The 25,697-nt window shown below is 43.4% G+C and overlaps 1 protein-coding gene across 2 annotated transcripts in view; it reads left to right on the forward strand.

The window, feature by feature from the left end:
* The first annotated feature begins 5,328 nt into the window (after window positions 1–5,328).
* STAT3 (signal transducer and activator of transcription 3) overlaps window positions 5,329–25,697 on the forward strand; it is a 67,171-nt gene continuing 46,802 nt past the window's right edge. Inside the window, exon 1 of one of the 2 annotated variants that reach the window (XM_026512803.4) lies at window positions 5,329–5,635. In XM_026512803.4, the coding sequence (XP_026368588.2) occupies window positions 5,341–5,635 (295 nt within the window). In that variant the 5' untranslated portion in view covers window positions 5,329–5,340. The remainder of the gene's footprint in view (window positions 5,636–25,697) is intronic. The other variant, XM_026512804.4, reaches the window with a different exon arrangement.

Below are 25,697 nucleotides of genomic sequence, written 5' to 3' on the forward strand. Positions count from 1 at the left end.
GCAGGTGAGACCAGTAGGGTGAGAAGGAACTACCATGTGCCAAAGCTAGAGAAGGAAAAAGAATGGCATGTGCAAAGGCCCTGCGGTGGAAAACGGACTAGCTGGGATTTAGCGGGCAGGAGGGAGGTTGGTGGGATAGGCCGGGCCTTGACGGGACAAGAAAAAGGAGAACGGTTTTATCCTAAGCCCCATGGGAAGCCACTGAAGGGACAGAATGACATGGTATGAAAGATGTTTTAAGCAGCATAGGAAAAGAGCTTTGCCTTGAAAATATTGAGGAGGGAGGACTTCAGTACTTCAGACAGGAGGAAGGAGAGACGCTCTTCTCTATTATTTTAGTGATGGGGGAGTTGGGCAGGTCTGGTGAGCCTCTCTGTTGCTGAGCCCCACAGGGGTCCCATCATACACACAAGCTGTCCCTTGCTCCCTTTGGTCACCACGGTGACCCATTTGTCACCCCCAAGATGCTTCTCCAAATCTCTTCTTTGCCATGTCTTCTTGATTTAGAGTTTAACTGCCAATCCCTCCAGGGAAGAGAGAGTAAATAAAGTTTCTAGAACCTTACAAAATCTGAGCAGTCTCAATTCCTGATCTAGCTTACAGTTCCTGAGTCTCTCTGAAATGATAAATAGAAACTTATCCTACTTACTTATTGCTATGTAACAAACCACCCCAAAACCAGTTTAAGACAATGACAACGTTTATTTTGCTCATTAATTTGTAATCTGTGTCAGGCTCAGCAAAAATGGTTCACCTCTGCTGCTCTTGGCCTCTGTTGGGGTGGCTTGAAAAGCTGGGGGCTGGAATCATCTGGGGGCTGGCTCCACTCACCATGGATGCTTGCAGTCCAAGGGGCCTTAGCTGGACTGTTAGCCAGAACACCTGCATGGTGCCTCCATATATAGCTTGGGCTTCCTCAAACTGTTCCCAGGGTGAGTGTCCCAAGGGTGAGTCATGTGGAAGCTGTATCGTGTTTTATGGCCTCACCTCAGAAGTCATGCAGCATCATTTCCACTGTATTCTGTTTATTAGAGGTGAGTTACCAAGGGAGTGCATTCAGACTCTGCCTTTAAATGGGAGAAGTATCAAAGAACTTGCAGACATGTTGATAAACCGCTACAGTCCATGGCATGGACCCTGGTTTATTCACTTGCTGGGCAGAAGGTGGGCACCTTATCTTTCCCCTCCTTTAGACTTTTCCTTGGGAATCCAAGTTAAGCCTGGGGATATAGTCAAGAAAGAGCAGCTATTTGGGCTCTCAAGTTAGACACACTTGGATTTGAACCCTGGCTCTGCCATTTACCAGTTCTGTGTTCTTGGGTAAGTCGCTTAACCTTGGGTAAGCCTCCTATTCTTCATCTGCAAAATCACAGTGTCTTCCTCATGGGGTCATTATAAGGATTAAGTGACTTCATAGCTGGGTTACATAATATATGCTCAGAGTAGTGGCTAGTTCATAAGAAACACTCATGTTAGCTATTGCTGACATGATTATTCAATATATGTTTATCAATATTTAACTCATGCTTAGCTGAGTTCTGGGCTAGATGCTATATGCTGGAATAATGAAAATGAAAAAGACGGGGTTCAAGCTTCCAGGAACCTACAGCTATATTCCTACAGGAATATATATATATATTTTTTAAGTAATCTCTACACCCAACATGGGGTTTGAACCCATGACTCCGAGATCAAGAGTCGAATGCTCTACCACTGAGCCAGCCAGGCACCCCTGGGGTGTGTTTTAAGCATGCAGGCAGAGTCCAGGCTTTGGAGTCAGCCAGATCTGATTCTCATTCTGAGTTTGCCCATAGTTTCTAGTTGTGGGAACTTGGACCCATCTTTCACTTTCTCAAACAATTTTCTCAGCTGAAAATGAGAATTACGGTAGTACCTACCTCACTGGGTATCAGTGAAGATCAAATGAGATAATCTAGGTAAAAAGCTTAGCACAATTCCTGGAGCATGGTAATTACTTAATACGTGTTAACTATTCATTTCATTTATCAGGAAGTAAGCTAATTAAGGGAGACGTTGCAGTCCAAGGTAAAGAGCGCTATACTGGACGGGGAAACAAGCTGCTAAAGGAGTCAGGCAGGAAATTAACTTTGCCAGGAAAAATCTCAGAAAGCCCTGAAGAGGTAATGTTGGACTGGGCTTTGAAGAATGAGTAAGAGTTTTCTGTCTGGAAATGAGGGAAGAGAAGGCATTCCAGGCGGAGGGAGGAAGATCTGCAAAGGCATAAAGTAACAGACGGTGTTGACATGTTTGGAGGAAGGGGATAAAGTAAGGTGTGTGGATGGAGAGAAGAAGGCTGCAAAACAGTTCAGGTCAAAGTATTGACTTACGTGGGAGAAACTGCAAGCCATCTGTAAGCTGGGGGGGGGGTTGGGTGTAGTGTGGAGAAAGGCCATTTGGGGGCTGGAGAGAGGTTTTATAGGTGGAACGGATAGGCTCAGGGGAACATTTTATGTGTGCATGTAGGGGAGAGCAGTGAGGGAAACAAAGGCCATCCGCTGAGGACTCAAGGGAGGAGGGCAGTGTTTGAGTGGATGGAACAAAGCTATGGGATGGGGAGTACAAAAACCTGGCTCTAGGGGCGCCTGGGTGGCACAGCGGTTAAACGTCTGCCTTTGGCTCAGGGCGTGATCCTGGCGTTATGGGATCGTTATGGGATCGTTATGGGATCGAGCCCCACATCAGGCTCCTCCGCTATGAGCCTGCTTCTTCCTCTCCCACTCCCCCTGCTTGTGTTCCCTCTCTCCCTGGCTGTCTCTATCTCTGTCAAATAAATAAATAAAATCTTAAAAAAAAAAAAAACCTGGCTCTAAACCCACCTGGTATACCTCTGAGTATCTCTGTGATCTTGAGAGTGTCACGCTATTTTTTTTTTAAGATTTTATTTATTCATTTGACAGAGAAAGAGAGCGAGCGAGCGAGCAGGGGGAGTGGCAGGCAGAGGGAGAGGGAGAAGCAGGCGGAGGGAGAGGGAGAAGCAGGCAGAGGGAGAGGGAAAAGCAGGCTCCCCGCAGAGCAGGGGGAGCCTGATGTGGGACTCGATCCCAGGACCCAGAGATCATGACCTGAGCTAAAGGCAGTCTCTTTTTTTTTTTTTTGAATATTCAGATATATGCTTTTAATATTCATTTTTCCAATTTTGTAAGTAACTAAGATCTTTAGAATAACTCTTTGATGTTCAACTCGGCTATATTTTTATTTTTATTTATTATTTTTTTTATGGTGCTCTTTTTTTTTTTTTAATAATGATTTTCTAATTATATTATGTTAGTCACCATACAGTACATCCCCGGTTTTCGATGTAAGGCTCGATGATTCATTAGTTGTGTATAACACCCAGTTAAAGGCAGTCTCTTAACCACCTGAGCCACCCAAGCGTCCCAGAGAGTGTCACATTATTTTGTCCTCAGTTTTCTATTGGTAAATAATATGGCTTCTCTCTGCTACACGTAATTATTGTGAAAAAGAAAAGAGATAAGTAAGTGCTTTGTAAGCAGTAAATAACTAAACAAGTATCAGACCTTATGTTATTAGGAAGGCCGTCAATTGCATGGAATAGCATAGCCAAAGCAGAGTTCAGGTGAGATGGAAGGTAAGGGTATCTGTTCTACTGTTCTGGGGTGACGATAAACCCAGGAACACCCCCTGCCCCCGATAAATACGGTAATTTCCACACTGGGACTGGGCTGGGTCTACAGGAGGACAATGGGAAACTCAATTCTACCACCAGTGACTTTACCAACTGTGCTATAGATGCTTTCACCTCTCGCTTGGATTTAAGGTGGTCCAAAGACCCAAATCTGGAGTCTTTGGCTGGGCTTTAGGTATCTGGGGAACCATCAGAGTCTGTGAATAAAAGCTGTGCTGTGAATTTCTTGGGGCTAGAATCCATAGTCTCCAGCCAACTCTCAGAAGCACCTCCTCACCCCCACCCCCCGAAGGTTAAGAGTCATTGATTTTCTCATCAGAAATAGAGAAAATTTTCCCCAGAAGGCAACAGATGTTCGTTTTTAATTTTTGACTTCTCTGAACTACTTCATTTTTCGAACCGTGGATATGTTTCATTGAACCATGAAATGAAAAGTTTCATTGAAAAAGACTCATCAGGGGCGTTTGGGTGGCTCAAATCGGTTAAGCGTCTGCCTTTGGCTTGGGTCATGATCCCAGGGTCCTGGGATTAAGCCCTGCATCAGGCAGCCTGCTTCTCTTTCTCCCTCTCCCTCTTCCTGCTGCTCTCCCTGCTTTTGCTCTCTTTCTCTCTGTCAAAGAAATAACATCTTGAAAAAAAGAAAAGAAAAAAAAAAAAAAAACTCATCAGGGGTTATCTGGATGGTGCCGTAAGGGCCCTGTTTAGATTTCACCTTTATACCTCTTTGTAGTAAACACAATAAACACAAATTTTAATAGCTGTTATTTAAAAAAACCCTGATAATGTCAGCGCGCGCACACACCCCCCATTCCATTATGCAAGGTACATCCCCTATTTTGTAAGGTAAAATGTCTACATTTCCTATAAACTACTGGCTTCAATGCAGTAGAACTTGGAATCGAAATAGACTAGACGAAGAAGAAAAAGGTAGGCAATTTCAAGTATTTCATCTCAGACTTATAAAAATAATGCGTATATGTGTCAATCTTCACATGAGCTGTCGTCTGCCTTCTTGTGAACCCGCCAATGTGCGAGCCGTTGGCGTTTGATGCTTGAAGCGACGGAACGGAGGACAGGGTTAAATCCACTATCCTCTCCCCACGCACTCTAGTAATTACTCTATTTCCACGTCATGTTTCCGGGTGTGTGTGTCCCGACTCACGCAGAAACTGAAGTTCAAAGCAGGCGGGAGTCACCCATGTTCTTTTTGCTGTCCCCAGAAACCCAATTCTGGCGTCGGGCCCCCTGAGGATCTGGCGATACCTGGGGACTGTCTAACTGGTTGATTTCCACGTGGTAAGTGGCTTGCAACCTCGCCCCCACGTGGTGCCAAGAACTGGGAAAAGGGAAAGCAGGCAGGAGAGAGCCGCATCAGGGGCATTTAAAGTGTCCTGACGTCACGCATTGCCAGGAACTCAGCTGAGTTTTCAGCAGGACATTCCGTCATCTTCCCTCCCTCCCCCCGGGTTTCTGTGCCCAAGGCCACGGCTCTACGGCTGCTGCGGCGGAGGGAGGAGCACTAAGCGCTCGGAACAGCCAGCACTGGGGCGTTCCCAGCCGAATGTTGGCCCCGCCCTTTCTCCAGAGGCTCTCCTCATTGGCCAGTGGGTGGGGCTTCATGTGTACCGTATATGCACCAGTGCCTCTGGGTGGCCGGGAAAACTGGCCGTCTCATGAATTATGCAGCAGCGGCGTGTCTCTGCCAGGCTGGGGCTGGGCGGGGATTGGCTGGAGGGGCTGTAATTCAGCGGTTTCCGGAGCTGCCGCGGCGTAGACGGGGAGGGGGAGTCTGGGGTTCCGACGTCGCCGCAGAGCGAGCGAGCCCGAACCGGATCCTTGACGAGCACCCCTGCTCGGCGCTCTTTCTCCGCGTCTGCCAGGAGAGGCCCCGCGGCCTGAGGGAGCCCCGCGGCCCGCACCCCGGCGCAAGCGCAGCCCCGGCCTATCGGGCCCGAGCGCGAGAAACAGGTGAAGGGGGTGAAGGGTGGGGCCGCCCCCCCCCCGACGGTCCCCAGGCCTGGGGATTCCGGGGGGGGGGGCGCGGGAGGGGCCGGGAGCCTCTGCAGTGTTTGGGGGAATTGTGGATGGAAACTTCAGTGGGGCGGGGGGGAATACGTGGAGACGCGAGGGTCGATCTGAAGGGACAACTCCCGGGATGACAGGAGCGGGCCTCTGAAGGGACAGGGGGCGCTGGAAGGAAGTTTCGTTCTTTGGAAAAAGGGCAGACGCCGAGGAAGAGAGAAAATGGGCTTAAGGGGGAGGACAGTGGGGCGAGGGCATTCCAGGGTGGGGGTGGCAGGAGTAAGGGACAGCCCCCCGACTTCCTGCTCCCTGAGGTTCTGGGGACGTTCCGCCACAGGAGCAACTGTCACGCCGGCAGAGATCACGGGCAGAGGGTGGGGGTGTTGCAAAGAGCTTTTTCCCCTCTCCCCGGCGGTGCCCGGCGGCTCCCGGCTGAGCCAGTTCCTCGGCCTTGCCCTGTTCCCTCTCCTTTAGGAGCCAGCTCTACCCCTCTAGAGGTAGGAATAGGTGTCTTCCCCCTACAGTCCCACAGGCTGGTTGGTTGTGGGTAGGATTATTGCATAAGAATCAAGTTTCCTGTAGGGAAATTGACAGTCTTGTACTCTTTTTAAATTCCCTCCCGTCTTTTTTTTCCCCCTAGATTAAACCTTGCTTCCCTCCTCCCCTTCTAAAAACAAAACAAAGCAAAATAAAACCCCCATTAAGCCAGTTCTAGAGCGAAATAAACCTTTCTTCCTTGACATTGTTCTTTTATAAAGACCTGGTAAACTTGGCCAGAAGATAAATAATCGAGCCCTTGCGTTTACTGGATTGTGGTGTTGCTTAATTGCATAGGACAGAATGAACCAATCGAGAGTGGGAGTTTTCTGTCTTAGAGCCAAGATGTTGGGTAAAGGCAGAGGGAAACAAAGACAGGCTGGCCTTGGCAAAGCCATGTGTGCAAACTTTACCTGTGATTGGGGGGTATGATTGGGCTTAAGTTAGCAAAATTCAAACTGTCATCCAAGTTGCTTTTTCCATGTTTAGTACACATCTTTCTGTGTTACATCAAGTGCGTGTGTGGTATTGACACACTTCTTTAAAAAAATTAAAATGTACATAAGGTGTATCTGCTGGTTTTTATCCTGTGTGCACCTATGGGCTATATTCTGTGTATGGGTTGTAACTTTTTGGCTGGCTGTGCTGGTAAAGCATTGGTTGGAATAAATCAGAACTATAAATCATCTCAATCTCTCATATGTGGATTTAGACTGTTATGACTTGATTCAGCCAAATTTCTGTTTTATATTAAATACGTCTGTGTTCCCTGAGTCGACACATTTATTTCCTTGTTATATGTGCCAGACTGGCGTACTAGCAGAATTTTTGCTCAGACATTTGCCTCGCGGGGTAGGGAAAGGAAGTGTGGAATACCGGGAAAAAATATGTTTTAGATATTGGAGGGTTGATCTTAAAGTCTATATATTAACGTATCCACCACAGAGAATCACTAGCAAATTCACAGATCTTTTATTTCTGTATATAGTACTTTTGGAAGAATAACTGTTTAGAACTGTCCATAGCTATGACTTGCCACAAAGGGAAGATAGTTCACATGACATTAACCCCATTTTATAGATCAGGAACCTGAGGTCAAAGGAACAAGGCTCTTGCCTAAGGCAGCAGAGTGTCATCGTGGTAGAAGTTGTACCTTTGGTATACTTTGTGTTATTTTGACCTATCTATGGTTAAGTATTAGGTCTTGATTTACAGTGAGTGTAGACCCTGCTAGGAAAAGTGTCACTGAAATTCTCACATCTATCTGGACAGTGAAATACCACCAACAGGCTGTAAGACTCCAAAGGAAATAGCCAATAAACAGGTGCAAGAAGAAGTAGAAATAGGGTGTGCTTAGGTTATTTTTCCATCTGCTGTGTCTAACTTGGGAAGTCACTATCTTTTTAGTCAGCGTAGCTTATCATCAGAATTTAGCTATTTGCTAATGGAGGGAGAGAAAAATGCCACTTAATCCAGAGTGCCTTGTGGCTGGGTCAGTGATGATTTGTGTCTCCAGAAAGTTGCTTTCTCCTCCCTGCCTCTGCTGGTCTTGACTTTCTGATGTGAGATGGGGCAGAGGTAGTGACCATTCCAGATGCTGAGGCCAGCACCTTTTTACCTTATGGTTTCCTCAGAGGTGGCGTACAGATCAACAAATATTTGCTTTTTGCAACTTTGTGAAAGTTGCCATGAAGAATCAGAGGCTTTGTTCACAGGACTTGCAGTCCTCTGAGGGGACTCGATAAATGCTTTATCCCTATAGGGCAGCATGTCCTCAAAGAGGTGGTGAGGCATTAAGCCTGTACCATCCAACAAGGTAGTTGTTACGTATTAAAGTATATATATAGCACAGCTAAAGAACCTTTCCGTTGTCCTGGAAAGTTCTGTTGGAAGTGCTGCACTAAGTGCTACAGGTCTTCAGAAGGAGAGGTTATGAGGCCTGGAATGGTCTAGGAAGTCTTCTTGCCAAAGAAGAGAGTTGATCTGGGTCCCAAATAATAGCTGGAATTTGATAGGTGTAAAGAATTGGGGGTGAGGAGGAATGGTGGTGCAGTAGGAACAAAATCCTGGTAGATTACAAAGGTAGGTAGGGGAGGAGTGTCTGCTCATAAGAGGCCTTGAAGGGCAGACCCTGGAGTTTCAGGTTTTGTCCTGTCAGAGATTTGTGAGGCCAAGTGTTGGTGTTTAATTATGGAGTGCCTACTATGTGTCGGGGACGTGCCTGGCATTGGTTGATCTGTACAAAGTAGATCAGTGCCCATGGCCTCTGCCCTAGGGGAGTTGGCCTTGGGGCTGAGCCTGTAAATTGGGCCAGCACCCAAAGAGGTGTTCTGACTTATCAGACTCGTGTGTTTAAGTGCAGAAGTGTCTTTTAGGATTTTTGATTGGCTGTAAGTGGCCACTCATATTTTATGTCTTCCATATTTAAACGATTTTACTATAACTCTTGGGTCATTCATAAAAACCACCAAAAGAGCCCTTGAGGGACATCCCCAAATCTTGAAGGAGTCCTGGTGCCCGGAGCAGCCTTGGTGAGATCCAGCAGGATGACATTGTCGGGCAATCTCAGTCTTTCTTGGTTATGGTGAAAAGAATTAATATTGCAGTTACACATTTGTCACTAGGAGCCTTGGCTTACTCTGGTGCACTTTAGTCTGGGTGGCCACATGGTACTTTGGTGGTCGGTAGTTCGAAACGTCTCTAGTTTTTAAAAGGAACAGCATGGGGAAGAATGAATTTCTATTCTGCTCAGTTCTTTATGTTAGGATTATCACAACTCTTAGGTCAGGCAAGCATTTTATTTCATTTTATTTTGTTTTAATTAATTTATTTATTATCAGCAAACATTTTATACTGAGAGCCAATTACTGTGCTGGGCGGTATCCAAGGGTAATGAAATATGGTTCCTATTTTTTACGGAACGAGGGGCCTTGTGCGGACCAGGGTGTATGTTGCTTCAGGATGGACGCAGGGGAGGTGACAGGATAAGAGGTTCACATCTGATGCTGTGGAGTCAGACAGGTCTGGGATCAGATCCTGGATCGGCTACGTCCTCCTCAGAACCCGAGTCTCAGCTCCTTTCTTTCTTTCTTTCTTTCTTTCTTTCTTTCTTTCTTTCTTTCTTTCTTTCTTTCTTTCTTTCAAGAATTTATTTATTTATTTGACAGAGAGAGACAGCCAGCAAGAGAGGGAGCACAAACAGGGGGAGCGGCAGAGGAAGAAGCAGGCTCCCAGTGGAGCAAGGAACCTGATGTTGGGCTCGATCTCAGGACGCGGGGATCAGGTCCTGAGCTGAAGGCAGACGCTTAACGACTGAGCCACCCAGGTGCCCCTGAGTGTCAGTTTCTTATCTGTCAAAGTAGAGGATAGCAGTGCATGTCTCCTAGGCCTGTTGAAGATGTAGTGAGATAATATAGATAAAATGCTTAGCATAATGCCTGGCACACAGTAAGAACTCCATAGATCTCTAAGTTCTTACTAAATGTCCCAGAAAAGAGATTCATTCTCTTCAGGAGTGAGAAAAAGGCTTTATCACAGGACTTTATCAGGTTGGAACTCCTATGAACGGGGTTTTGTAGGATGAATAGGAATTCTCCTGACAAAGTTGAGTGGTGAACAGTTGCGTTCAAGGCCAGGGGACATGAATGTGCAGAGGCTTAAAACAGCAGAGGGTGTCCAGGGAGCTAAAGTGTAAGTTCTTAATTTAGGAGGACTCGACTGAGGGGAGAGGAAACTGCCGAGCTCCGGCTCTTCCCCCTTCTCTTCTGTTCCTTGTGGGTTCACATGTCATTAAAACTAAGTTGTTTGGTCCTGTTTACAAAAGAAATATGTGCTATTACTAAACATTTAAATTTGTAGAACTATAAACTCTGTGTATTTTATATATATCTTGTTAATAGTTGTATTAATGGTTAATGGTGTGTATTTCTCCAGATTTTTTGCACCTTTTCCTACTTAGCAATTTATCTTGGACATATTTATTGCAAATCTCTTTTTAATAGCCTAATAAAAAAACAATAAGGAAGGCAAATCTACTCGCAAAATACAATAAGGTTTGGATTATCTGGCTTTTCTTTCTGCTACCCCCACCCATAAGAATAAATGACTCTCTTAATCACTGAACTTTTACCTGTCCTTTGACTTGATAACTACATTGGACAAGGAACTTCTTTTGAGCGTTCTGAAGGTAACGTCGGAGTGTCAAAAGCTTGGGCCGTGTGTTTAAGGGTCTCATGATCCAGAGTTGCTATAGGAGGTAAAAGAATGGGCTGTGAGGTCAGACTCCTTGGGCTTTAATTCCAAATCCAGCACCTCTTAGACCTTGGGTCAGTTGCTTTAACTTCTCTGGGCAGTTTCTCTAGCCATAAAATACAGATACCAGGCTTCATTGTAGGGAACTTGTGAGGATAAGCAAGATAATGTGTGTATATATGTATGTGTATATGTTTGTTTGTTTTAAAGATTTTATTTATTTACTTGAGATAGCACAAGCAGGGGGAGAGGCAGGCAGAGGAAGAGAGAGAAACAGGCTCCCCGCTGAGCAGGGAGCCTGATGCGGGGCTGGATCCCAGGACCCTGGGATCATGACCTGAGCCAAAGGCAGACGCCCAACCAACTGAGCCACCCAGGCACCCCTGTTTCTTTATTTATTTATAGTAGGCTCTATGCCCAAAATGGGGCTTGAACTCAGCACCCCTCGATCTAGGGTCGCATGCTGTACCAGCTGAGCCAGCCAGGCGCGCCCCGCAAGATAATGTATATAAAGTACTTTGCACAGTGCCTGGCAGATAGCTAAAATTTGAGTGCTTATAATTAATATTAAAAACTGCGGTATCTGTCTACCTACAAAGTCAGGCAAGTTATGATTCATGGTAGCCATTAATGACCCAAAGGAAAGAAGGAGTAATTGGGAGATTCTAACCTAATAGGAAAAAACTAAATGAATAGGGACCAGGGGGATTTACATTGTGGTGGAGGAGGAGATGGAGGCTGTCACGTACAACGAATAGGCAAACCATAAATTCCTGTTGACACGAATGCCCTTGTGACAGCTCTCTTTGCATCTTCCAAAGCCTGTGATTGTGGGCCATTTATTTTAAGGAATATTTGACACATTAAAAATGTACTACGCCTTAGGAATTTGAACAGTCCCTTGGAGTTCCTAACACCAAAAGTGCACATGATGCTGCAGGTTTGCGGGGAGAGGAGTCAGACGTGGAAGGTGGGGCCACATACTGTTTGGGGGTGTGGCGCATCCCAAGCGGATTAAATGACCTGTCCGAGGCTAGGAGGTGATTTGTCCCTTCACATCTGTAGGTGTGTGTGTGTGTGTGTGTGTGTGTGTGTGTGTGTGTGTTTTCACCGGAGGAGTAGAGCTTTATTTTCTTGTCCTGTAACTTTCCTTTGCAAACGCATCTGTATTCAAAATAGCCTTGTGGTTAAGAAGAACCACTCAGCTTCTCCCTGAAACAGGTTTTCTCACACTGGCTCTCCAGTTCGGGATCCGAGAAGCCAGGAAAGAAAGGCCGCCCAGTTGTTTCTAGGGCGTATGTGGGGCAGGAGGAAGCCAGCAGAGCTTGAAAGAGAAAGTAAACCTTCTGGTAAATACATGGCTTCCCTATTGTGGAGGAGGAGCACAAATTATTAGGGGGATGTTTGGGTAGTTTTTGTAAAAGCCATTTCTGAAAACTGATTGAGATTAGCGAAGGTGAGCTCAATGTAGGAAAACCCTGCCCAGTCTGGTGTTAACCACCTGTTTTCCCGCTTTGTTGACTGATTTTATTAGTTTTTGGTATCCTGACCACTCATTCTGGTTATGAGAAATGGAGGATTTGAGTCTGAATTTGAGCACCTGCTTAGGTGAAAGCTTCCTAAAATGCATGGTTTTCGAATCTTTTCTAATATTACTTTTGTTTTGCTGTTTAGCATATGCTGTTTTTATGACAGAATGAAAAGCATAAGACTTTCCTTTGTTCTCCCCTTCTCTCCCTGCCAGGGTAATCCTCAAAACTCCAAAGCCCAGATGTTAGCTGTGTCATTACCTCTCCTGTAAACCAGAGTGCAATATTGCGTTGAGTTAGCATTAAAATAGTCAGCCTTTGAATTTTTTTCTACTTGTGGTTTAGACACGATAAATATTTAATCTCACACTGATTTTTATCTGACAAATCCGTTTGATATTTGGGCCCCTTTTTATCAATATGTTTAGGGAAAGCAAATTTACTGAAAGGTTAACCCAAATAAAACATAATTTGGACAGTGACTGCTTTATTCACAGGGGCAGGTGGAATAATTGAAGCATCCTGGAGCCAAATATTACTATTTATCCTTTTTTAAAAAAAGGTTATTTATTTGTATGTGTGTGAGAGAGAGGAGAAGGAGCAGAGGGAAAGGGACAAGCAGACTCCTGAGCCCTAGGTGAGGCGCTATCTCAGGACCCTGAGATCATGACCTGAGCCGAAACCAAGAGTCTAGGACACTTAACCAACTGAACCACCCACGTGTCCCCCCCCCTTTTTAAACAGGTATCACATTCTGTTTAATTTGGGAACTTATGGGTTTTTTTTGTTTTGTTTTGTGGTTTGTTTTTTGTTTTTTTAGAGGAGGAGAGAGAGAATGGCAGAGGGAGAAGGAGAGAGAGGATCCCAAGCAGGCCCCTCGCCTAGCGTGGAGCCCCATGCAGGGCTCGATCCCATAACCCTGAGATCATGACCCGAGCCAAAATCAAGAGTCAGACACTCAACCGACTGAGCAACCCAGGTGCCCCGCAGATACCAATATTTATTCTTAATTCTATGTGTTATTGTCCCTTTGCATTTAAGTGCATAAGTAAGAGTGGACTGTAAGTGGGTAGAAACACGTGGGACACCATAAGGTCCTAATAACTGTGTTGGAGAATATTGGGTTCACGGAGCCATCTGAAATTCCTGTTTCTCAGTGTGCCACTGTGGTGCCAGACATTGATAGTGGGCGAGGTTGTGCCTGTTCGGGGCTGGGGGGATGGTTTATGGGAGCTCTGTACTTTATGCTCAGTTTTGCTCTGAACCTAAAACTGCTCTAAAAAGCAAAGCTTATTAATTAAAATCCTATTTCTGCAGAAATCTCCAGGGTGCCTGGGTCAGAAGTGACCTGTGTGATTCCATAGACTTCCACCTCAGTTTACCTTAAGCTTTACAATGAGAGTACCATTCTTATATACCCAGTGAGAATATCTTCCGAGTAAGGGAGAATGAGGCTGGAGGTAGGGGATAGAGAAAAAACCCACACACCATACAGTCTGTGCATTAAACTACTTCCCCTTTCCCTAGGAAAGATGAATGCTAGCTAGTCTTAACCACAGATTTGCTGCAAGAATATATCAGTTTTGTTTTTCGGTTCCAGACTCCAGTTTTCTTCATGCTAAAAGCAATATTTTAGAGAAAAAAAAAAAAAGAAAAAGTTTAATCAGTACAAAAAGGTTTGTAGTAAGTGGAAAGTTTTGTTTGTTTGTTTGTTTTTTTACCTTATCCTCTCTTTCCCAGGGACAGCTAGTTACCCATTTCTTACTGTTTTCAGAGTGATTTCATTTGTATGCATGCAAACATGTTATTTTCTCTCTCTTTTTTCCCTTCCCAAAGAATGTAGTACATTATACACATAACTCTGTATCTTACTTTTCGTCACTTTGTTTATCTTAGTAAACACTCCATGTGAATATGTTCATCTCATGTTTTTTTGTTTGTTTTTAAGATTTTATTTTTAAGTAATCTCTACACCCAACTTGGGGCTCGAACTCATAACCCTGAGATCAAGAGTTGCACATTGTCCCGACTGAGCCAGCCAGGCACCCCTGTCTGGTGTTTTTAAGATCTACATAGTATTCTAGGCTATGGATGCCGTAATTAATTTAGATTTTTCTTATTTAAGTACAATCTACCTCCCCAATGTGGGACTCAAACTCATAACCCCAAGATCAAGAGTCACATGCTCTACTGGCTAAGCCAGGCAGGTACCCCTTTCTTTTAGGTTTGTTTTTTTTTTTTTTATAATTTATTTACTCTCCTAATGATAGTCATAGACTGTGGAATCTAAAGACAGAAAACAATGTTATGGTAAATATCCTCATATTTGTTTGGGCACATATGAATAAATCTGTACATCTATACTTTTAATGTTTTAACCATCATATGCATACTGTTTAGAAGTGTAGCTTTTCAGGGGCGCCTGGGTGGCTCTGTCATTAGGCGTCTGCCTTCGGCTCCGGGCGTGATCCAGGGTCCTGGGATCGAGCCCCACATCGGGCTCCCTGCTCCGCTGGGAGCCTGCTGCTTCCTCTCCCGCTCCCCCTACTTGTGTCCCCTCTCACTGGCTGTCTCTCTCTCTGTCAAATAAATAAATAAAATCTTAAAAAAAAAAAAAAAGCAGTGTAGCTTTACAGTTAACAGTGCACATTCTTCTGAAACTTTAATTCTGGGGCGAACTCTAGCTCTGTCATCAAATGAAATCCAGTCTGTCACTTGGACAGGTAGAAATACTGCAACTCCCACCCTCACCCAGTGCCAGCCACGCACTCATTTTTTTTTGAAAGCTTGCTGTTCATATGCCTATGATGCTAGGGCCCGGCTTCCGTAATTTCGACCACTCCAATCCTAAAACAACAGGCTATTTTGTGTCCTTGGGCAAGTGGGGCAGGAGCTGTTTTTGGTTTCTGTATTGTTGTCTCCGATGGGCTGCTCATCTGTTCGAGTTGTCTGCAGGAGCCGTTCTCAGAGTGTGGTCCACAGATCCCTGAGGGCCCCTGAGACCTTTCACAGGGGGTCTTTGATATCAGAGCTATTTTTATAATGTATTTGTGTCTTTTACTTAGTTGGCATTTACACTGAACCCTAGTTATTATATGTAGTGCACCCCCAGGAAGAAAAACTGACTTCATGTAAGAATGTCCATGATACAGTATTAATTTCGTTCCCTTTCAACTCTGGAGGATGTGCTTTTTTTGATATTCTGTGATGAAATGGGAGGCGGGCATAAAGCAGTTCTGCACACGGAAGTATGATGGTTGTTTTAGAGAAGAGCTCTTATGGGAACATTTCAGTTAAAATCTCAAGCTAGCTGCTTGTTTCATGAAAACACCGTTTTTACTTTGAAAGAATGGCAGACCTACTGGGATGTTGGTAGACATTTCCCCAAAAATGAAGGAAGAGAAGCTGTCTCTTCAAGGCAAACAACTGGCAATATTTGTTGCCAATGATAGACTTTAAGCTTTTGAGTGAATATTAGAATTCGAGAAAACTTGCGAGAAAAATTGTGAATTTGACAGCTTTCCCATATTAACGAATGGAATTTTTTTTTTTAAGATTTTATTTATTTATTTGACAGAGATAGAGACAGCCAGCGAGAGAGGGAACACAGCAGGGGAGTGGGAGAGGAAGAAGCAGGCTCATAGCGGAGGAGCCTGATGTGGGGATCGATCCTATAACGCCGGGATCACGCCCTGAGCCGAAGGCAGATGCTTAACCGCTGTGCCACCCAGGCGCCCCACGAATGGAATTTTTTTATGGTAAAACAAATGTGATTTTTTGATAGTTTATAATGAAATGTATTGACATTTGGAAGGTCTGTGTGTCTCTGAGATAGTGGTTTCCAAATGATTAATGCACGACATTACTAAATCATGCTTGGGAAAACATTCTATTCAAGATGCTGGATAGACTAATGGATCTCACTGCCCCTGATGAGTATGAAAAGTTAATTGAGACCCAACAGCATGCAATCCACATTGCGTCTGATCTTTAAGAAATTACCACTTGTTGAATTTTGGTGTGGTGTTAAGGAATATCCAGAATTATCTGTAAAGGCTATTAAGATACTCTCTTCCCTTTTCCAACTAGTGTGAAGTCAAGTTTTCTTCATCAAAGCAACATACTGCAACAGATTGAATGCAAAAGCAGATGAGACTCCAGCTGTCTTCTATTAAGCTGGACATTAGAGAAATTTCTAAAACTTTTACAGTGTCACTCTTTCCACTAATTTTTTTTGTTTTGGAAAATATAGTTATTTTTCACAGAGATGTTATTTATGTTAACATATAACAGGTTTATTATTTTTAAAATGAGTTAATAAATATTTTTTAAATTTCTGTTTTAATTTCTTTTCTTTTCCTTTTTTTTTTTTTTTTTTAAGATTTTATTTATTTATTTGACAGAGAGGCAGCCAGGGAGAGAGGGAACACAAGTAGGGGGAGGGGCAGAGGAAGAAGCAGGCTCCCAGTGGAGGAGCCCAATGTGGGGCTCAATCCCAGGACCCCGGGATCACGCCCTGAGCTGAAAGCAGACACTTAATGACTGAGCCACCCAGGTGCCCCTGTTTTAATTTCTAATATAATAAATATTGGGAGATATAACCTTCACAAACAAATGCTCTTTGAGGTCCTTATGTTTAAGGTCGTAAAGGGGTCCTGAGAGCAAAATGTTTGAGAACCGCTGGTCTAAAGATTTTAGTACAAGCACCTCTAGGGTATTTGTTTTGAAAAGAAAAGATTCTATGGGCTTTTTTTGTTTTTGTTTTTTTTAAGATTTTATTTATTTGACAGAGAGAGACGGTGAGAGAGGGAACACAAGCAAGGGGAGTGGGAGAGGGAGGAGCAGGCTTCCCGCCGAGCAGGGAGCCAGATGCGGGGCTCCATTCCAGGATCTTGGGATCATGACCTGAGCCGAAGGCAGACGCTTAAGGGCTGAGCCACCCAGGTGCCCCAGATTCTATGGTTTTGACCCAGATAATCTGATTTAGTAGATCTGAGGTCATTTTAACAGGCAATCATATATTCTGATGTAGGTGGTCCTTAGCTTGAGATCTGCTCTAAAGAACCGTAAGCTATAAAAGTCTTTTTTCAGATTAGCAAAGTCACGTCCACGGGGTTTAGAAGTCGTTGTTTTGGAGATAAAGGTAAATGGTAGACATATAGTTTACTAAGGAAAAATGAAGATTCTTTCTCTTTTGTTCATTCTTTCGTTCTTTTTATTATCTTTTTAAAAAGATTTTAATTATTTGAGAGTGAGAAAGAGAGAGAGGGAGAAAGAGCACAATCAGAGCGAAGGGCAGAGGGAGAAGCAGACTCCCCACTGAGCAGGGAGCCCGATGCAGGACTGGATCCCTGGACTCCCGTATCATGACCTGAGCCGAAGGCAGATGCCCAACCAACTGAGCCACTCAGGTGCCCTATGTATTTATCTTTTAAAAGATTTTCAGTAATCTCTACACCCACTGTGGGGCTCAGGTGCCTGGCTGGCTCAGTTAGAGGTGCATATTGCTCTTGACCTCAGGGCCCCTGGATATTTATTTTTGTTTGTTTACTTTTCTTAGTATTTATGGACCTTAATATCAATCAGGGGTGGATTATGACTATCAAAAAGATCATGACTTTACCAGATTGATGTTCGGTGTTGTTTTATTGGTAGACAATACGTGAACATATAAGTTTCTGACTGCTTTGATTAATTTCAGACATGCCTTTGTAATAAGTGTCAGATATGTCCCTATTGCAGACATGTCTTTTTTAAATATTATTTCTTAAAGATTTTGTTCATGTAATTGTTTTAGAGAGTGAGCATGAGCGAGGGGAGGGGCAGAAGGGGAGGGAGAGGGACAAGCAGACTCCTGAGCCTGAGATCACAACCTGAGCCAAAATCAAGAGGTGGATACTTAAACAAGACTGAGCCATCTTCAGACATGTCTTCATAATAAAGTTTTATTATATGTATCAGAAGTAAAATTCTTATTTTCCTTTCTTCTTATAATTGCTTACATAACCAATTCAAAGAGGAATTTACTTGTCAGAGGTCACACAGTAGAGATAAGACTTACAAACAGATAATTGGATTCCATTAGCCTGGGAATTTGAAGACTCCAAGTTTGTGTTCTGGCTCTACCATTATCTTTGTGATGGTTTAACATTTCTGTCCTTATCTGTAAAATGGGAACAACAACCTATTTGATAGAATGGTTACAGTATCTTGACCAGCTCAGGGTTCTCTTTGGCTGAGTGATTGGGAAATCCAGTGTGAATTCATGCTTCAGGCCAGGTTCTGTATGGGTGTGATTCTAAGTATTTATTCTTTCTCTTTCTAAATCATGTCCACAACCTCACATTTTTAGGTTATAATTTCATGAGTAATTGAGCCTTTTCATAAGCTCTTATGTAGATGCTAATGGATAAGATCATTTCTTTTCTGGGTGCTTATATCATGCAAAACTGTGATGTACAGGAGGTAACTTATTTTTCCAAGTATATTATTCATTTTGAGAAGACTTAATAGAAAAGTTTTCTTAATTGAGGGAAATAGCTCATCTTCTATCTGGAATAAAATTTAAGCTTTGTAGGTCAGATTTATCTTTAAAAGTCCTTTTCATAAAGCTCAACTCGTACATTAAAAAAATTAATATATATACACAACATGCATATACATATTATATATAATATATATACTATATAATATACTATATTTAAATATTATATAGTATATTTAATATATATAATGTATTTAATATACAATATATTATACATATTATATATATATTTAGAGAGAGAGCACACATAGTGGTGGAGGGGAGGGGCAGAGGGAGAGAGAGGGAATCTTAAGCAGACTCCATGCCCAGCACAGAGCCCAATGGGAGGCTCAGTCTCATGACCCTGAGATCATGACCTGAGCTGAAATCAAGAGCCTCAGATGTTAACCGACTGAGCCACCCAGGCACCCCTATAGATCATATATATATATATTTCTAGAGCCATTTCAGGTTCATGGGAAAATTGAGCAGAAAGTGTAGCGTTCCCATATACCCTCTCCTCTCCCTCCCCACAGTTTCTCCGATTATTAACCTCTTACATTACTGTGGTACATTTGTTACCATTGATGAACCAGTATGTATTTTTTAAATCTCTGCACCAAATATGGGGCTCAAACTCACGACCCGGAGATCAGGAATCACACACTCCACTTGACTGAACCAGCCAGGTGCCCCATGAGCCAATATTGATACATTTTTATTAACTAACGCCCACAGTTAACATTAGCATTCACTTTGTTGTACATTCTGTGGATTTTGACAAATATATCCACCATTACAGCATGCCATAAAATAGTTTCACCGCCCTAAAAATCCCCAGTGTTCCACCTATTCATCCCTCCCCCAAACCATAGTAACCAGCTCATTTTTACTGCCCGCATAGCTTTGTCTTCTCCAGAACACCATATAGTTGGAATTATACTTATAGGGTATGTAGCCATTTCAGATTGTCTTCTTTCACTTAGCAACATTCATTCTAACCACTCCACGTCTTTTTGTGGCCTGACAGACGCATTCCTTTGTATTGCTGATTAATATTCCATTGCCTCTAAGTCCCACAGTTTATTCATTCACCTCTTAAAGGACATCTTGATTGATTCCAAGTTTTGGCAGTTACGAGTAAAGCTGCTATAAATATTTGTGTGCAGGGTTTTGTGTAGATACAGGTTTTCAGCAAATTTGGGTAAATACCAATGAGCGTGATTGCTGGATCATATGTTAAGAGTTTGTTAGTTTTGGCGCTGCTGGGTGGCTCTTTTGGTTAAGTGTCTGGCTTTGGCTCAGGTCATGATCTCAGGGTCCTGGGATGGAGCTCTGGGTTGGGCTCTGTGGTCAGTGGGGAGTCTGCTTGTCCCTCTCCCTCTGCCCCAACCCCTGCTCATGCTCCCCCCCCCAAATAAATAAATAAAATATTTTTTTTTTAAAAAAGAGTATGTTTAGTTTTATAAGAAGCTGAAAGACACTCCAAAGTGTCTGTACCATTTTGCATTCTCACCAGCGACGAATGAGAGTTCCTGTTGCTCTATACCCTCACTAGCATTTGGTGTTGTCAGCATTTTGGATTTTGACCATTCTAATAGGTGTGTAGTGGTATCTCATTGTCGTTTTAATTTGCAGTTTCCTAATGGTATATTAAGTAGAGCATCTTTTCATATGCATATTTGCCATGTGTAGATCTTCTTTGGTGAGGTGCCTGTTCAGCTCTTCTGTCCATTTTTAAATTGGGTTGTTTTCTTATTTTTGAGGGAGTTTTAAGTGTTCTTTGTATACTTTGGGTATATTTAGTCTTTCTTCCTTAAAACTTTTTTAATTGGCATAAATTTCTCTCCTAGAATTCAAGCTGATACAGAAACAATCTTTGAGATGTTTGTGGTTACTATACTGAGGAACTGTCCTTACAAGGAAATGAAAACTTACCTCCCCTGCCCCCCCAAATTTAATTTTCAAATTCTCCTGGGTCTAGATAGGGCTGGCCAGAGAGCTATAGTCCAGAGTATAGACTTAAATACTGATCTTTATGTTTAAAGTAATCTCTCTGCCCTTACATAGAGTATGTTGGGTAGAGTGCTGATTCCTCCTTAAAACCTGGACATTTCTGACTCCAGGTAGAGTGGAATAGTGGAGAAATACTGGAGATTTCTAAATCTTCTCTGGGAGAAGAATCACTATTTCTAGAGGTCATTCTCTTAGGGCCCTTTTAAATTGCCTTCTTTGGGTGGGGGTATGTGTCAGATTAAGGGACAAAAGTGAGACGATACTCTTTCAGGGGTTCGTTTCTTCTAGGAAGAAAAGTAACAAGAGTGGTTTGTGTGCCTTTGTGATCTTGGTGGATTTGTCTTGGGGTTCAGAAGCATTAACCTAATCGAAGGAAGGACTAGGTATGGTGGCTGGAGTGTCACCAGAGACTTCTGCATTTATCCGATTGAATGGATGCTGTCACCATTTTGCTCACCCTTTCAGTGGTATAGGACACAGTTGAACACTTTTTTTCTTAAAATACTCAGTTGGGGGGCGCCTGGGTGGCACAGCGGTTAAAGCATCTGCCTTCGGCTCAGGGCGTGATCCCGGCATTACGGGATCGAGCCCCACATCAGGCTCCTCTGCTATGAGCCTGTTTCTTCCTCTCCCACTCCCCCTGCTTGTGTTCCCTCTCTCGCTGGCTGTCTCTATCTCTGTCAAATAAATAAATAAAATCTTTAAAAAAAAATACTCAGTTGGCTTCTGTAACAACATATTCCCTTGGTTTTTTCTTCAGTCTTATTGGTCTTTCCCAATTTCCTTTCCTGGCTCATCCTGTACCTAAACACTGTTTGAAGGGTCTCAGCCCTCTGGGGCTTTCTTTTCCTTCCTTTTTCTATATTCTGTCCTCAGGTTATCTTGTCCATTACTTTGGCTTTAGACATCATCTCCATTCTGGTGATTACCAAGGGTGCCCAGGCCTCTCCAGGCTCCCAGTTCCTGGGTCCTGGTGCTCACTTGACATTTCCCCTAGGACGACTTGTAGTTGTGTCCTGTTGATCTTGTCTAAAACATAACTCTTGAAAACCTTTCTCACCACAAGCTTGGGTGCCATTCTCCCCACCCAATTTTCCCCCATCTAAATAAATGGCGTCAGCATCTACCGCACTGTGCAAACCAAAAATCTGGAAATAGCCTTCATTCCCCTGTTTTCTCGTACCTCTGCTTCTCTTCAGTTATCTGCAGTCCTTTGGCGCTACCTCAAAAGTTTTCTTAAATTCCTGTTCTTGTCTCATCCTGACTTCTGTTCTAGCTGTGTGGTAGACTAGATACCCTGAAAACCCTCTTGGGCAGAACACCAAGAAATGTTGCCTAAGCATAGGCCTGCCCATTTTAACACATAGATCTGCACTATCTTTTTGGCCCTGGAAACTCCAAGCTGAGATTTTTTTTTTCTTTAAGATTTTATTTGTTTAGGGGCGCCTGGGTGGCACAGCGGTTAAGCATCTGCCTGCGGCTCAGGGCGTGATCCCGGCATTCTGGGATCGAGCCCCACATCAGGCTCCTCCGCTAGGAGCCTGCTTCTTCCTCTCCCACTCCCCCTGCTTGTGTTCCCTCTCTCGCTGGCTGTCTCTATCTCTGTCGAATAAATAAATAAAATCTTAAAAAAAAGATTTTATTTGTTTATTTCTCAGAGAGAGAGAGAACAAGCAGGGGGAGCGGCAGGCAGAGAGAGAGACAGGGTCCGCTCAGAGCAAGGAGCCCGATGTGGGACTGGATCCTGGGACCTTGGGATCCTGACCCGAGCCAAAGGCAGACACTGAACCTGCTGAGCCACGCAGGCGTCCCTCCGAGCTGGTATTTTAACATCAAAAGGTCTCTTTTCCTTTAGAAGCCAGGACAAATATTTCCTTCCTCCAAGACGCCTTCCCTGACTATCTCAAGTTTGCCAGCCTGACCCCAGTCACTCACTATCCTGTCATCTTTACTGCTCTTATCGTAAGCGGTAATTACTTCCTTATATACTTGTCTGTCTTCTTCCGTGACTTGAGGAGGGCAGAGGCCTGTCCTGTTCACCATTCCATACCTTGCCCTTGGTTCCTGACAGTGTGGTTTTTCTCTTTTTTTTATGAATGAACAGATGGATGAATGAGTCAAGTAAGGAGGTTCCTTCTGAGAGAAGATAAAATGTTACCTAAATTTTATGTTGGTATTAGGCATTTCACTTAGAAAACATAATTATTATAATTTTTATCCAAGTAATGCATACAAATAATTTAGAAATTGAAGAACACTGAAAAACTTATGTTGAAAACGACAATCATCTGTCCCGCCCCTCCTTATTTCCAAGCATTGCTTCCCAGACTGCTACTTTCCAACTATTCCATGCTTCTCAGTACACTGCTGTTTTGACCTCTCAGAATTTTAGATACCGTTTAACTTCCTGTTATCATTGGTGAGGATATATTTCTTTCACCACCGCTGTTCCTTCTCATCCCTCACAATAGAGTGGTCATAAATTTTAAGCCAAAACTGCTAATCATGTGTTTTATTTTGGCTAAAGATTGTTCACTGGTAAGCCAAGAAGTGTACTATGCCCGTATTTCCTTTCACATACAAATACTTGTCTTTTTCTGGAGTTAATACTTTTATTTTTAAAAACTTGTTTAGTTTTCTTAAACCAGTTGTCAGCTTCCCCAAGTGTTCTAGCAGGTTTCTCAAATGCCTGGCAGTTTGCTTCAAATGCTTAAAACACACTGGCAATCTAGTCTTTATGCTCGTGGCTGTCACCCCCAACCCCCGTCCTGCTGCGATCACAGTCTCCTATGTTGGGTTCCCTCTTTCCGAGACCCCGTGTCTTCCTCTCTCTAGCTTTACTGCTTCACTTGTTGAAGCATGTCTTCCAGTAACACGCTATCAAGAAAAGGTGCGTGGAAACTCAATTTTTTGATAAGTATCTGAAATATCTTTATTCTTTCTTGGCACTTGAATAATCATTGGAGCATCGAATCATTTGTTCATCATTTTGAAGGCATTTTGGCTCAATTATTGACTTTAAATCCTTTAGTGTTTGTATTGAAAGTCCAATGATGAGGTGCCTGGGGGGGCTCAGTGGTTAAGTGTCCGACTCTTGGTTTTGGCTGAGGTCATGCTCTCAGGATCATGGGGTGGAGCCCTGCATCAAGCTCCACGCTCCGCATGGAGTCTGCCAGGGATTCTCTCCTCCTCCCCCTGCCCTCCAGTCCCCCAATAAATAAGTAAATAAAATCTTAAAAAAAAGAAAAAAGTCCAATGCTGTTCTGATTTGTGATACTCTCCGAGAGACCTAGTTCTTTTCTCTGGAAGCTTGTATAACTTATTTATTCCCTCTCTCAAAATTTCACAGGATATGCTTTAGTGTGGGTCAGTTTTCATTCATTGGATTGGGTAATAGTTGGGCCCCTTTCAATCTGGAAAGGGAAGTTCTTATTCTTTTTTTTTTTTTTTTAAGATTTTATTTATTTATGTGACAGAGAGACAGCCAGCGAGAGAGGGAACACAAGCAGGGGGAGTGGGAGAGGAAGAAGCAGGCTCCCAGCGGAGGAGCCCGACGTGGGTTTGGATCCCAGGACTCTGGGATCACGCTCTCAGCCGAAGGCAGACGCTTAACGACTGAGCCACCCAGGCGCCCCAGAAGTTCTTATTCTTTATTTGATTCCCACCTCACCTTTTTTCCCTTCTCTTTTTCTGGCAATCCTCTTGGTCAGAAATCGGATCTTCTGGACAAATCATCGGAGTTTTGTTTTGTTTCCCCTCTGCTTCTATTTTCCATCTTTTTTGTTCTGGAGTATATTCTAGAAGGTTTTCTTGGCTCTATCTTTCAACCCATGTACTTAATTTTAAATTCTGGCTGCCATTTTTAATTTCAAGAGTGCTTTTTCACTTGTCATTTTCTTCATGTTCATTTTCATCCTAATCCTGTTTAATGTGCATAACTTGTCTCTCTGAGGATACTTTTTATAGTTCCGTGATATTTTTGTTTTGTTTTGTTTTTTAAGTAGGCTCCATGCCCAGCTTGGAGCCCAACCCCGGGGCCTGAACTCACAACCCTGAGATCAAGACCTGAGCTGAGATCAAAAGTCGGTCTCTTCACCAACTGAGCCACTTAGGCACCCCTAGTTTTGCGAAATTTTTATATGCTCCTAGTATTCACCGATTTCTGGGTCCCTCTTGTGTTCATCCCTCTCTGCCTTTCTCTCTCTCTCTGTTATGTTGGAGGTTTTCTTCAAAAGTGTAATAATTCTTAGGGGCACCTGGCTGGCTCAGTCAGTAGAGAATGTGACTCTTGATATTGGGGTTGTGAGTTCAAGCCCCACGTTGGGCTTAGGGCTTACTTCAACAACAACAGCAACAAAATGTAGTTGTTCTTATTTCTCAGTTCAGGTTGGTCTTCTGTGCTTGTTGGGCTTCACTGTGGGGTGACTGGGGAAAGCCCTGGCTCCCGGGATTCTGGAAGCTGATGTATATAGCTTCTTACCTAATCTCTGTTGTTTTAGTTCAGTGACTTTCTTGCCCTCAGCTGTGTCTGGTATCCCCGGGTCCATACTTGGCTTTCTCGAGGCAGTGAGTCCTTTTGTCTCCTGCTGGGTTCAGAGAGAGGTAGTTATTTGGAAAAATCTCAATTATACTGATTTTTCAACCAGTTTTCTTTTCAGCCAAACCTTTCATCTCTGCCATCAACCATACCTACTCCCTCCAACTTTGAGCTTTCTGGGGGTCATACAGCATAGCTCTGGCTGGAAATCCCTTCTGCAGGTACTTACTGTTTAGTTTTCTCAGCTTTACTAGGTGACCTTTACTAGTGACCCTGTCTTCACTTGCTGGATTCTAGAAGCTTTTGACATCTTTTGTCCCCTGTCATCTCATTTCCCATTCTTTGTCCTTGTGGGTTTATACCCATTGCCACTGCTTTACCATCACTTTAGTAAGCTTTTGGGTGATGGTTAACCCGGAATCATGTTCTCTTGAGCTTGTCTGTGTTTGCACATGCTATTCCCTGTGCTGGGACTGGTTACCCCTTCCTCCATAGCATTACCACCAGTCCTGGAGAGCCTTGTGAAGGATCGGCCTTCTCACGTCACACCATTCCATTTATACGTAATTATCTAGTTACATGTCTGCTTTTCTTTCAAAACTGTATCTTCGTTGA

The sequence above is a fragment of the Ursus arctos genome, unplaced genomic scaffold, assembly GCF_023065955.2.
Source record: "Ursus arctos isolate Adak ecotype North America unplaced genomic scaffold, UrsArc2.0 scaffold_24, whole genome shotgun sequence".
Classification (NCBI taxonomy): Eukaryota; Metazoa; Chordata; class Mammalia; order Carnivora; family Ursidae; genus Ursus; species Ursus arctos.